Source organism: Salvelinus namaycush, chromosome 3 (assembly GCF_016432855.1).
Source record: "Salvelinus namaycush isolate Seneca chromosome 3, SaNama_1.0, whole genome shotgun sequence".
Classification (NCBI taxonomy): domain Eukaryota; kingdom Metazoa; phylum Chordata; class Actinopteri; order Salmoniformes; family Salmonidae; genus Salvelinus; species Salvelinus namaycush.
In genome coordinates this window covers 49,477,231-49,491,257 of record NC_052309.1, presented here as the reverse complement: position 1 = coordinate 49,491,257, position 14,027 = coordinate 49,477,231, and the positions used below count along the sequence as shown (strand labels likewise).

The following is a 14,027-nucleotide window of genomic DNA, read 5'->3' as shown; positions in this document are numbered from 1 at the left end:
TCACCCCAAGACACTCACCCCAGATTTGGCGATGGTGTCCATTGTCGTGTAGTGTGAAGGGCTCTGTGACCTTGAGAAACAGCAGGTGGCGCCTCCTCCTGTTGGTGGCAGTTAATGAGGCATAGAGGAGGGCTGATGGTCTCCGTTTTTACTGGTTATCTACAGTTTCAAAACGTAGCTCACTCCTGGCATTGGCAAGGAAACTGTTGATAGTCATCGCCAAAGCAACCTGGTGTCACAGTGGGGGGAACCCACATGGCTCCTGAAGAACATAAACAAATGTAAAGATTGGCGTTATAATTTCCATTTTGGAGCAGCTATGACGTATTGTATGAACATTATAGATATCAAAAACGTTTGATGTCAATAACTTAAGTTCTTCAAATGGTTTCACCACAACTTTAGAAACAGCACGTACATGTATATACAGTATATGCTACTCTATGCAGTGTATCTTTTGGCATGAGAAACAGTTCTGAGAAACATCAAGTTCATGTTGAAATACAGCTTGCTTTGGAAATCAGACTTTGTTCAATGAGTCAGCTATGATCGGTCCTTCGAGTACCAGATGTCCTTTTGAGTTTTTATGCTTTGATTATCTGTTTTAATTGGCAAAGCTTTTATTTCATCACTATAAGACTACTTTGACGAAACATCTTGTCAAGAGAGGCATCATTAAAAATGTACCTTTTAGGGCTGTTTAATTGTGATCCTCTATTTAACCTTTTACTGCAAAGGGCTAAATCAAGGTCACACGGAGTGATTCTTGATAGTCTTAAACTAATATACTTTGAAACAAAAGTATATACCTCACACGCTTATGGACAACAACAAAAAAGAAAACACCTGTCCCATGTCAGATATAGAGTTGAAATCTATTCCAATTTGAGTTTGCGTCCCAATATTACACTTTATATTCACACCACAGAAGACTGAAATATAACAAAACTGTTTGACATAGAAACACCCGATTGTCATCAATAAAAAATATATATATATTTATTAATTCGGAAATTCTGAAAAATATGAATAACATTCCACCCATGAGGCCAAAGAGGGCGCTTTTGGTCATTGACTGCAGGAAAGGGCTACTCAGCACTGTAAGTGCAGTCATCATTTCACTGCATGTTAAATACACAAAACCTGTTCATTGTGGTGGAAAAAAATGTGATTGCAATGTTGATACATGACGCACTGTACGTACCTCAGGTATATACACCAAACATCACAATTATAATACAGAAGATGGGTTTTGAAAAACTATGCCTCAAAAGATATGAGTCCCATCTCCCCCCGGCATCCTGCCACGTCGCCATCTCACTTGGGTACCTGGCCATGTGTCACGCCCTGGCCTTAGTATTCTTTGTTTTCTTTATGTTTTTTAGTTAGGTCAGGGTGTGACATGGGGAATGTATGTGTTTTGTAGTGTCTATGGGGTGTTGTATGTGTATGGGGCAGAGTAGAGTATAGTTGTCTAGTTATGTCTATGGCTGCCTAGATTGGTTCTCAATCAGAGACAGCTGTCATTCATTGTCTCTGATTGGGAGCCATATTTAAGGCAGCCATAGGCAGTAGGCTTTTGTGGGTAGTTGTCTATGTCATTGTTCTATGTTGCATGTGTGCACTTAGTTCAGGTTTAGCTTCACGATCGTTTGTTTTGTTCATTTTGTAAGTGTTTGTTTTTCCTTCATTAAAAGAAGATGTATTTTTCACGCGCTGCGCCTTGGTCCTCTCTCTCTCAGGAAGACGATCGTGACACCATGTCAGACGTCCACATGGGGTCCACACACAGATCTGTGACCAGGTGCAAACTCCCCACATTAGGTTTATCAAAAATAATCCAGTCTGTCCACACATTCTATGGATACTGTTTTCAATAATCATGTGATGTTTTTATGTATTACACTTTATGTAGGCTACTGTGTGCGTGCGTGCGTGCATACACCCCTGGTTAGAATGAATAGTCTGCAAAGGATGTTATTGTAATTTCATAGCTAGCTAATAATTAAAAAGATTAAACCTATTGTGCTCCAATTTACAATGAGTTGCTTGCTCCTGAATAGGTACATTATAATTACAAGTGTATCCTTTGCAACAGCAATGTACTTACATAACATTTGATTCAATATACAACACATGGAATTAACTTCAGCAAGTGGATCTGTAAACACATAGTCCATGTTCCAATTGTGTAACAACCTATACTGATAAACACTATGTAGCAGTTCCTAAGAAATGTACTGTACAGCATAAGTACAGTATTTGAGTATTCAGTATTCAGTATTTGAACTTTGACCTTTCCAGTGTATTAGTTTAACCGGCAAACATAGCACATCACAGAGTGTGTACCATTGCGAGAGGACTGCTAATGTTTACTTTCCTCCTCTTTTTCCTTGCTTGTGGTAACAGTGCGACCCAAAGTCGTGGCAGATGATACGCTGTGTTGTGCTATCTGCATCCACAGGCTCTCTGCACAAACAGGCTAGAATGGCCTCTCTCTCCATCAATACCCTTCACGCCAGCAAACAAACCCTGTACTAAAACACAGCCAAAAACGCCGTATTCCAATACATGGTGTGATGCAGTTTGACTGGACATGAGGGAGAAAATACGACTAGTGTTTGATTATGAAGAGTCAGTAACCTATCCGTCACTTGTATACCTACGCTCGTCAGTCTTAGTGCTGGGAGGAAGTCTGTTTGACCTTGGAGAGGGAACACGTGAAAATCCACTCTCTGAAAGCTACATTATCAAGTGCTGAATACGTCAGATGTTCTTTAGAAGTGTAGAGCAAATGAACAAGTATTAGAAGGGGGAGTGGCTGAGACAAGGGTTTATGTGCATTCACGATGGATAGCAAACGACAGATGAGTGAATGAACTAGTGACAATTTAACCACCAATTTGTATTGTATTGTGCATGGTGTGTTTTTATGCGTCTGATGTAAACCACGATGGAAGCCAAATACACATGTCAGTTTTTAGCAAATGGACAATAAAGCTTTTGAACTTGACCTGGTGGTTTATTTATGTTTGTCCACAGAGGCCTATGGTTTTAATGACAGATGTTCTAGTGGTTATTTGTCTAACTGAGGGCAGAGTTTATCTCTCTCTACATGGTCTAATTACAATCTCAGAATAGCTGGGTTATTCAGCTGCTTTCCAAACACATCATCTCATGTATAGCAAATCAAGCAACCAGGCTACAAGTAAACCGATATGAAACAAAATATACCCCAAGAGGGTACTTCAACATTCAACTGTCCAATAATGTCCACTAATATCATGTTGATGTAGGTCTACACATGTGGCAGCTAGTAGCTCAATGATACACATCTTAGTTGTGGGTTGTTATTAAGGAATGACAGATGAGAGGGATGTTGATTCATTGTGACTATCGTCCAGGGGTCTGCCCAGTGCCGTGCGCCATTGTATTTGAATTCCACCAACGCTTGTCCACTTTTACAAAGTGACATATGTCGGTTTCAGGAGTGGGTAGCGCTTGCTTTGAAATGTATAGCATACTTGCTATTGTTCATGTATTCTATCCGCCTCGAGGCGCGTTATTGACGCAAGAGCAACAGCGAGTGGCAATGAAATCAATTTGAACATGCCTTTGCAAATTTGCGTCAAAAACCCGAACCCGTGAGAGAGGTGCAGTGGGTGAAATTGATTTGGAAGTTGAGTCATGTCATAAAAACTTTGAGGAGCATCCCACCTTGAAAGAGAGAGAGAGAGCGCAAGAGCGCAAGAGAGCGAGCACATCCAGCCCAGCGCATGGGTAGCCTAATTTGTAATTCCAAACTGGTGTTGACTATTTCACGAATGCTCTGACATTATAGGTTTATATAGACTATACATTTTGTGTTCGAGTGATTTCAATCTAGGCCTACATATTCTGAATATTGATCAATTTCCAAAGGAACTAATCATCTGTGCCGTCACTGCCCTGCCCCTCTAAACACACCTCTAACAAATAATCAGATTATTACCTATTGCTGCTCATCATTCTGCGCCTCAAACACCCTGGTTCACGCGCACTCTGAGCTGTAGCTACGAACGTTCTCTCTCTTTCGCCCGTGAAAGAGAGAAAACGTGAAGCGAAAGATAAGAGAACGTGTGAAGCTACAGCTCAGAGTGCGCGCATATTATGTACACACACTCTCACACACACACACTGTTAAATAGTTGTCCCTCCCAATGTTCTGTCCAACCACGAATCTGTTGAAGCATATATTGATGTTAGATTAAAGTAGCCGATGCAACACCTCATCCTAATTGCTAATGTTGTAGTTTTTAAACATTCCCTCTAAGTGGAATAAAACATCGATATTAACGGAAACTAAGGAAATAAAGTATTATCTATATTACGTTTGTTTCACACGTTTTAGAAAATCATGAACGGCGAGTGAGATTCATCCGTTTGCCTCTAACTAACTTGTAGGCTTCTCGCTTGCCCATTAAAACATTTTCTCTGGCAGGGAAATTGCTCTACCACCAGCATCAGCAGCCACTGCTTCTTGATGTTGTGGTAAGAAATGCGCATGCGTCCCACACTGGAATTACTGCACTGGCCAGAATAAGTTGGATCTCGTCTGTCTTCACTGAAATCCAAAATCATATCAAAACTATGGCGGCGTTGAGAATAAGAAAAATGAGCTACTTTGGGGTTTGGACCTTTCCTGTAATAGTGGCAGTGGTCTGTGCGCAAAGGTAAGTGGTCCGTTTAGATGCTCTTCACTTTGTATGGCTGTGCTTTACACTGTACTGTAGAAAAACTGTAGGAAACACTTAAACAATGCCTTCAGAAGCCTGTAAATATAATAATGTATTCCTTCTCTTTCTCTAGTGTCAATGACCCTAGCAATATGTCAATCGTAAAAGAAACTGTGGATAGACTGTTGAAAGGATATGACATTCGCTTGAGGCCGGATTTCGGAGGTAATTGAAATAATTTAATACGAACTCTAATTGACGTTTCTGTTGTCAGCCATATAACACCCAGTTGTTGCTCTAATTGGGTGGATCGCGCAAATCCCTTCTCATTTTATAAAAGTTAAACGCACATAGCTTACCCACCGGTTGTCCAGGTAGCCTATAGATACATTTGGCCACCTCGTTCCACATGTGCTAAACGACACGGATTACGAACACTTTATAACACAATACCAGAAGGTTATTTTACATTGATTGCTCAATCAATGATACACATTTTGACGGTAGTGTCATGAAACGTGATTTTTAATTCCCCAACCCATTGTTATGTCGGCGATTTGTGTCTTGCCTAGGCTACCTTACGAACGCGGTCATCTCTCTATTCAGGTGTAAAAGCGGTCGACATAGGTACACACTTTCAATTTCCTCGGAAGCACTTAGACGAAATAAGCACCATGCACGGTGTTTTGCGATGAACATCAAAGGCACCGTGTGCACCTGTTTTTTTTTTAAATCCCCATATTGTTTCGTGTTATCTGGCTGACAGCAAGTCAATGAATGATTGCTCGTGTGCTGATGGCACGCAGTTGCTATAATTCAAAGTGTTAACACACATTTGTGGTTTATGGTATTCATTTTATAAACCCCCAAAATGATGAAATGGTTAACATTACGGTCCGTTTTGTTGATTTGTTGCAGGTCCCCCTGTGGGTGTTGGGATGAATATAGACATAGCCAGCATAGACATGGTATCTGAAGTCAATATGGTAAGTACTCGATTATCACCCTCTCCTAATGATTTGTGGGCATTGCTCTGATATTCCACACACTGTCTTTCCCAAAGGAAACCCCCCAGCGCACTGCACGGAATAGGCTACCAGTCTAACCGATGCTATCAAAATATTTCGTCTTCTCACAGCTGTATTGATCTGCTAGGCACTGTCAATACACCTACGGCGATTGCTTGCATAATAGGGTAGGAACAATCCAAACACCTTCAGAAGTCATCTCAATGGCAACAACCCATTTTACATTTTACTATGACTATCGACGTTTTTAAATTCACACCCATAGGCCTAGCATGTTGTTGCTAATCCACCCATAACTGAAAACATGTTTCAGGTTGTAACCAGAATTTCAATTGCATGTCAGTTGATTATGGAAGCGCCTGCCTTATGGGATGAACACACGGGGTTGGTTGACATGTCACATACCTGTGTTTGAGAAGAGTGAACAAAGTGGTTTGAGTCTTTGTAATGTGTTTACTGGTCGGGGTAGCCTGGAAATACTAATGTTTCAAGGAATCTATGAAGTGCACACTGCTGGAGACAAGTTTTGCTCCATGCAAGAGCATCCTCTAGTGCTACTTAGTCAGAACTGCACATCAATGTAAAGGGTGACAGGTTTTACAGGCTTTGACTGAGAGGAAAGGTCCCTCCACCAAACCCTTGGGTATGTTTTGGATCAAATCCATGGTTATGCTTCCAGTCATGTCAATATCTCTGCTAATCTCTGCTATTAGTGTGTTCTCAGTTGTGTTGTCGTGTCTCAGATTTAACACGTGTTACGAGAAGACGTATGCCTCCATTGTAGTAGACCAATAAGGCCTTTTTATATGACACTGAAATTGATATTATTATTATAAATAATATTATTAATGCATGTATTTAGATTACTGCTGAGTTCGCATACAATGACTGCATTTGTGATGAAATAGCAGACACATACAAAGGTCTAGTTTTGCTCAGGTACATTTCAACTCTACTGGTTGTTGTAATTATGTTTTCCAGTTGTAATGGGACTCATCATAATACGAAGTTAAGAGGACACAATTGACTGTTTCTGGCACAAATACCCATAGGCTTTAGTTTAAACTGTTGTCATCATAGTCATCCACCAGACCAAATGTAATTCCAGTTGGGTTTATTGTATAAAACAAGATGTATGATTTACAAGATGTTACTCGTGGAAGTTGCCATTGTCATCCATATTAGCATGCATTTGCATGATGTCAGAGGAAGGCCAGAGAGAGTAAACGCATAGATCACTGGTCTAGTGCCCTCCACATTTTGATGTGTCTGGCTCTGACTCCTGCATGCCTTCATCCAGATTAAACAGTGATTTTCACTGTGTCGCCAAAGCGAGTGGCCAACGCACCATGACTGAAGGTTACGTCATGGTAGGCAGCTGCCTGTGGCAATGTGGATGACCCCTGTGTGATGACAAAAAGTTGGCCTTTGTTATGCGTCTGCATGTTTAATCTCCACCTGAGTTATTGTTTTGGATAATGATTTTACCTTTAATGCTTTCAACAAATATGCTCAGCGACTATTATCACGTTGCGCTAATCCACAAAGCCGGGCTGGAAGTAGAAATAGGAGAGGGATTGCGCTCTTCCAAAAAGTTGTACTTTTTTTTTATTATATATTTTTTAATCAATACTTTGAGTCAAATGATCGGTATAATATTGTCAAAAATAGTACCGCAATATGTAACTGTATACATTTCCCCCCCATCACTACTCTGTGGTGCCTCCTCTTTAATCTCAGCTCCCCCAAGCTTTTAGCTCCTCTTAAAATCATAGCTAGGATACGGTGTCATGCCCTGGCCTTAGTATTCTTTGTTTTCTGTATGTTTTTTAGTTAGGTCAGGGTGTGACATGGGGAATGTATATGTTTTGTAGTGTCTAGGGGTGTTGTATGTGTATGGGGCAGAGAAGAGTGTAGTTGTCTAGTTATGTCTATGGCTGCCTAGATTGGTTCTCAATCAGAGACAGCTGTCATTCATTGTCTCTGATTGGGAGCCATATTTAAGGCAGCCATAGGAAGTAGGCTTTTGTGGGTAGTTGTCTATGTTCTATGTTGCATGTGTGCACTTAGTTCAGGTTTAGCTTCACGATCGTTAATTTTGTAAGTGTTTGTTTTTCCTTCATTTAAAGAAGATGTATTTTTCACGCGCTGCGCCTTGGTCCTCTCTCTCTTATCAAGACGATCGTGACATACGGATGGCTTCTTCTTCTCTTTAGACTCAGGCCACATAGTTGGTTGAAAGCATACGCCTCACTACTTCCCCAGAGAAGCCCACATAGTGGACTGGAAGGAGGGGATGGGACAGTAGGGTTTCCTAATGCACCCCTTTTAACAAGAGGCTGAGTGAGGGTGACGTTTTTTTATGTCTACCGACAACCCATCCTCTCCCACCCTCCTCCGCTGTACTCCAGCAGCACCATGTCTTTAGCAGCTCCTCTACCTGCCTCGGACAATGTTAACTCATTAGAGCCAGGGAAGGGAGCTCCGTGGTTGTGTGCTTGGTCTGTGGAACAAAGGCCCCAGGTGCCGTCTGTCCTCTGGTTGGAATTCGCCGTGGTTACTGAGTCACGTAACGTATGTTGATCCAGCGTGCCAGGTATATAATAGGCCTGTGTTTGAATGCACATTCCCCGAAAAGGTCTTCTGCTCCTGGGTGTTCCTCCATCCAGAGCCCTGGGAGGAGAGAAAAGGTTAGATGTAAGGCTGGGCGAAGTAAATCCTTGGCGTCAGGCCTGGCCTGGTGCGCGAGAAAGTGTCCTAACATTAACAACCTGCTATTTGGAGAGGCAGTGTCCGTTAGGTTGGAGGGAAGGTCATGCACCTAATGTTGCTTGGGGTTCATATGATTCAGAGATAGACACACACAATAGAACACACATAATACAAATGAAATAGAGCAACTGCAACTCCATGCAGCTAGTTCATTTTTTTTCATGGTAGAATCTACTGCAGTGTTGCCCTACATTTAAACTCCTTTCTTTCTCTCTCTCTTTCTCGCTTTCTCTCTTTCTTTCTTTCTTTCTTTCTTTTCTTCCTAGTTGAGTAATATTACTGTTGAATGAGCCATTTTATTGTCAAAGACTATGCCAACAGAGTCCTTGGGGAAAGAAATACTCTGTGTCGAGGATGAGACAAACTTCTTCTCCTATTCCAAAAATCAGAAATACCATTATTGATGTAGACAAAGGTCAAGAGGAGCTTATTGATTGCTGGAGAAGGTGCTCAGAATGCAGAGCCCTCCATTTTGAAACACAGCACAGTCGATTCATGGCAGCTGTGGAGATCAAGATATCACAGACATATCTGTGGAAAACTGTGAAGAACAGAATGGGCTGTATCAAAGGATTACTATACTGTGTGATTAAGTGATTGAGAGATACAACGTGGAGCAAAATTTACCCGAGGCGTGTTTATGTTGGCATAGTTGGACACATTTATTGCAATACGTTTAAAATATTGTAGTCTGAGTGTTCCTGAGATGACACATGAAGCTGAAAGGGGCGAGTGGGTTAAGTTGAACCAATCAATCAATCAATCAAGTTTATTTTATATAGCCCTTCGTACATCAGCTAATATCTCGAAGTGCTGTACAGAAACCCAGCCTAAAACCCCAAACAGCAAGCAATGCAGGTGTAGAAGCACGGTGGCTAGGAAAAACTCCCTAGAAAGGCCAAAACCTAGGAAGAAACCTAGAGAGGAACCAGGCTATGAGGGGTGGCCAGTCCTCTTCTGGCTGTGCCGGGTGGAGATTATAACAGAACTATGCCAAGATGTTCAAAAATGTTCATAAGTGACAAGCATGGTCAAATAATAATCATGAATAATTTTCAGTTGGCTTTTCATAGCCGATCATTAAGAGTTGAAAAACAACAGGTCTGGGACAGGTGGCGGTTCCATAACCGCAGGCAGAACAGTTGAAACTGGAATAGCAGCAAGGCCAGGCGGACTGGGGACAGCAAGGAGTCATCATGCCCGGTAGTCCTGACGTATGGTCCTAGGGCTCAGGTCCTCCGAGAGAAAGAAAGAGAGAAGGAGAAAATTAGAGAGAGCCAAGATTTTCAAAATGTTCATAAATGACAAGCATGGTCAAATAATAATCAGGAATAAATGTCAGTTGGCTTTTCATAGCCGATCATTAAGAGTTGAAAACAGCAGGTCTGGGACAGGTAGGGGTTCCGTAACCGCAGGCAGAACAGTTGAAACTGGAATAGCAGCAAGGCCAGGCGGACTGGGGACAGCAAGGAGTCATCATGCCCGGTAGTCCTGACGTATGGTCCTAGGGCTCAGGTTCTCAGAGAGAGAGAAAGAAAGAGAGAACGAGAGAATTAGAGAGAGCATACTTAAATTCACACAGGACACTGGATAAGACAGGAGAAGTACTCCAGGTATAACCAACTGACCCTAGCCCCCCGACACATAAACTACTGCAGCATAAATACTGGAGGCTGAGACAGGAGCGGTCAGGAGACACTGTGGCCCCATCCGAAGATACCCCCGGACAGGGCCAAACAGGAAGGATATAACCCCACCCACTTTGCCAAAGCACAGCCCCCGCACCACTAGAGGGATATCTTCAACCACCAACTTACAATCCTGAGACAAGGCCGAGTATAGCCCACAAAGATCTCCACCACAGCACAAACCAAGGGGGGGCGCCAACCCAGACAGGAAGATCAGGATGACCTCTGGGTTAATTGAGCCCCCCGTTGTTTCTAAGCAACCATACACAACATTAATCATGTCACCAAGTATTTAGGAAGAGGTCATCCTTTCATGCAGTCGGTAAAGGAAGAAACCAAGTCAAATGAATATATTGTGTTAGAGGTTCCATGATTCTGGTATCTAAACCAAAGTAGGTCATTTACAGATTGTTCTATACATCAGTTGGGTTCTTTATAATGTTCAATATAAGGTCCTAAATCTAGCATGATAGTGCATCCTTGTAGCTGTGTGGGCTAATATAGTCCAAATGTTTGTCTTGGGGTAAATTGAGCCATTGGCCATGAGGTAAAGTTGAGCCAATTGTTGAGCCAATAGCAAGTTGAGCAAATTGAGGTGTTTTCTACCCAGGTGTAATGCAAGGCCTTATCGCTGGGATATGAGGTAACACCAGGGCCTGGCCTATGTTAAAAAAAAGTACAAATTCTTACAAAGCGTTTGTTAGGTGTTAAGCATGTGTTAAACTATGCTTAACATTTTTAAAAGAGAAAAAGTGATTGTTTTGAATTGTGTTTGGGAAATCAAGATAGACATGGCTTTAAAAAGGTAGTGGTAATATTTCATTCAGTACAGAAATTTGGAGGCCCCTCAACTTTCCCTGTCCCACGGCTCAATTTACCCCATACCCGGGGTAAGTTGTGCCAAGATACCACTTTTTTTGGACAAGTTATGTATTCAAAACTGTAACTGATTATTTCCAGGGATACACAACATCCTGAAATACACTGAGTGTACAAAACATTAGGAACACCTTCCTAATATTGAGTTGCACCCCCTTTTGCTCTCAGAACAGCCTCAATTCATCGGGACATGGACGCGTTCCACAGGGATGCTGGCCCATGTTGACTCCAATGCTTCCCACAGTTGTGTCAAGTTGGTTGAAGGACCTTTGGATGGTGTATCGGGAAACTGTTGAGTGTGAAAAACCCAGCGGCATTGCAGTTCTTGACACACTGAAACCGGTGTGCCTGGCACCTACTACCATACCCCGTTCAAAGGCACTTAAATCCATTCACAATCGGAATGGCACACATACACAATCCATGTCTCAATTGTCTCAAGGCTTAAAAATCCTTCTTTAACCTGTCTCCTCCCCTTCATCTACACTGATTGAACTGTATTTGACAATTTATATAAATAAGGGATCAGAGCTTTCACCTGGATTCACCTGGTCAGTCTTTGTCATGAAAAGAGCAGGTATCCTTTACGTTTTTTACACTCAGTGTACATGTTGATATATTTCTTAGAAATAATACTATATTTCCCTTGATGGAGTGATGCTGAACATAGACAATGGCTCAATTTACCCCAGTCTCCCTTAGGTTTCATGACGTTTGTATCTAAACCAAAGTCGATCGTTTTAAGATTGTTTTGTACATCAGTTATGTACAGTATAAGCTACAGTATGATGTCATAAACCTAGTATGAAAGTGCACATTTCTAGCTCTGTGGGCTAATATGGTCAAAATGTTTGTCTTGGGGTAAGTTGAGGTTATGGCCATGGGGTAAGTTGAGCCAATGTTCACCATACCCCATACAAATAATGAATACGTTTTGTCAGTTGTATGTCTAATACGCATAGTATTTTAGCAATGTGTCATGCATATGAACTCAAGATAGTGCATTTTTATTGTTCCAGAGCAGATAGTATCATGCCCCGTGTATACACACTTCAAACAGGTTCTTGAGAGAGTAGCCGAGGAAGTGAGAGAAGGGAAGAAGTCCATTTGAGCAGCAGCAATGGATGAAGATTTAGACCGAATGACACTGAAGAGGCACATTGACAAAGAAGAAAACAAACATGTACCTGTGTGAAAGAGAGGCTATGATAGAGTAGCAGAGACACACAAGGTCTTATCTGATGACGCTTGCTAAACATATCAAAAATCTCGCGGACCAGTTTAATGGGCTTAGTAGCCTCAAATGCAGAGAACTTGCCTACTATTTGGCACATTAGGACAATGTCCCTGTTCCCGGACAACTGGTCATGAAATGGAAGGGTAAGTGATATTGAACAGAGATATCTGAATGTAGGCATACATTTAAGATATACAATATTCCACACCCCCATTCCATTTAACTTTGACCAGCACCATCAACCACTGTCACAGGACTAGTCAGTATTCGACGTACATCCATGTCTGGGGACATCGGGAGATGACGTGGAAATGGGCCACTAGGGACAATAGTGAGCACTGTTGGTTTTGCTAGGGCATTGTGGAAGGGGATGGTGGATGACTGTAAGCATCTGCCTCTCCTTCCAAAGGTTGCATGTTGTCTCTGGTTCCAACCATTCTGAGTTAATGCCTAACCTTTAAGAATTCAGAGTTAATATCCCCCTAAGGTTAGTTAGGATATATTAGCTAGCTGAGCGCAGTAATGTGTGTGAAATTGTCCCCTGAGAAATGACTGTTTGCGCTAAGTACTGGACAAAATGCAATATATGTTATATCCCTAAGGGATGTAGAAGACATTTCAAACTAGATGCTGTTGTAAAGTGCTACATATGGCGGGGAAACCAGTCTTGTCATTTTAATGGATTTGAGATACAATGAAATAATAGACGACATGCATGTTGATGCTGGATCATCCATCCTGGCTGGGCGATTCTGTGCTCTGGAAATGTGACACTCACGTGTACAGTCTCACGAAGTCATCCTTTCAAATCCTGTCTCATTGACGTGACTAAGCGAGCGAATCCCGATCTTCACAGGCTAGTGTATAGCTATTTGTTTGTCAAGCAGTGTCTTTTAGAAATGAACAAGTAAGTGGAAGAGCAGTTTCACAGAAAGGCCAAATAGATTTGGCTTCATTCCCCTTAATCTATTCGGTTAACATTATTCATGTGATTCATGTGATTAGCAGGTAACCTTGCCTGAGACATGACATACATTTTTCACCTACGGCTGTTGAAAGTCGTAATAATACTATGTAATCCTTTATACAGCAACATGCAAAAACCCGAAACTGCCATGAATTACATTTTCTGGAAAAATGTATTATTATTATTGATTTTTTTCATTAGTCAGGCTTTGACATGTGGCCTGTTACATGGCAAATGGTTTCATGTTCAGTTCAGTTGCCATGTAATGGTCTCTTGGGTCCCTTTCACTCAAAAGCCTTTGACCTATTTAACCTGCCTGTTCCAACTGACAGCCAAGGGAACTAACCGCTCTGGGCCCATCGACAAACAGAGTACAGACACAGGCAGACCCACTGGCTTTGTATACATTTCATATGCTCGGTTCATGCATCATTCAGGGACAAGTATATGCGGAGGGAATTCACAAGCGAGTGTGGGTAGATACCAGAGAGCAACAGCAACGCATACGGCATTCTACATAATTCATTATGTACGTCCCTGTAGAGTTTGGGATCAATTGTATATCCAGTCATACGCCTAATATTACATTTAGTAAGAAAGTAGAATATCAATTAGATTGTTTATATGTATGCTTATAATGAGCTGACTATCAATGCAAATGTGAAGGACATCGGTTAATCGTGTCGATGACGGCGGTGGTGATGGTAATGGTGAGGATGGCTCCTTGCCCTTTTGGGATGC

General features: G+C 41.8%; 1 protein-coding gene across 2 annotated transcripts in view; it reads left to right on the top strand.

Moving 5' to 3' along the window:
- Positions 1 to 4,629: 4,629 nt before the first annotated feature.
- Positions 4,630 to 14,027, top strand: part of LOC120044394 (gamma-aminobutyric acid receptor subunit beta-2) — a 76,235-nt gene continuing 66,837 nt past the window's right edge. The window contains exons 1-3 of one of the 2 annotated variants that reach the window (XM_038989024.1): positions 4,630 to 4,712; positions 4,849 to 4,940; positions 5,634 to 5,701. In XM_038989024.1, the coding sequence (XP_038844952.1) occupies positions 4,630 to 4,712; positions 4,849 to 4,940; positions 5,634 to 5,701 (243 nt within the window). The remainder of the gene's footprint in view (positions 4,713 to 4,848; positions 4,941 to 5,633; positions 5,702 to 14,027) is intronic. The other variant, XM_038989026.1, reaches the window with a different exon arrangement.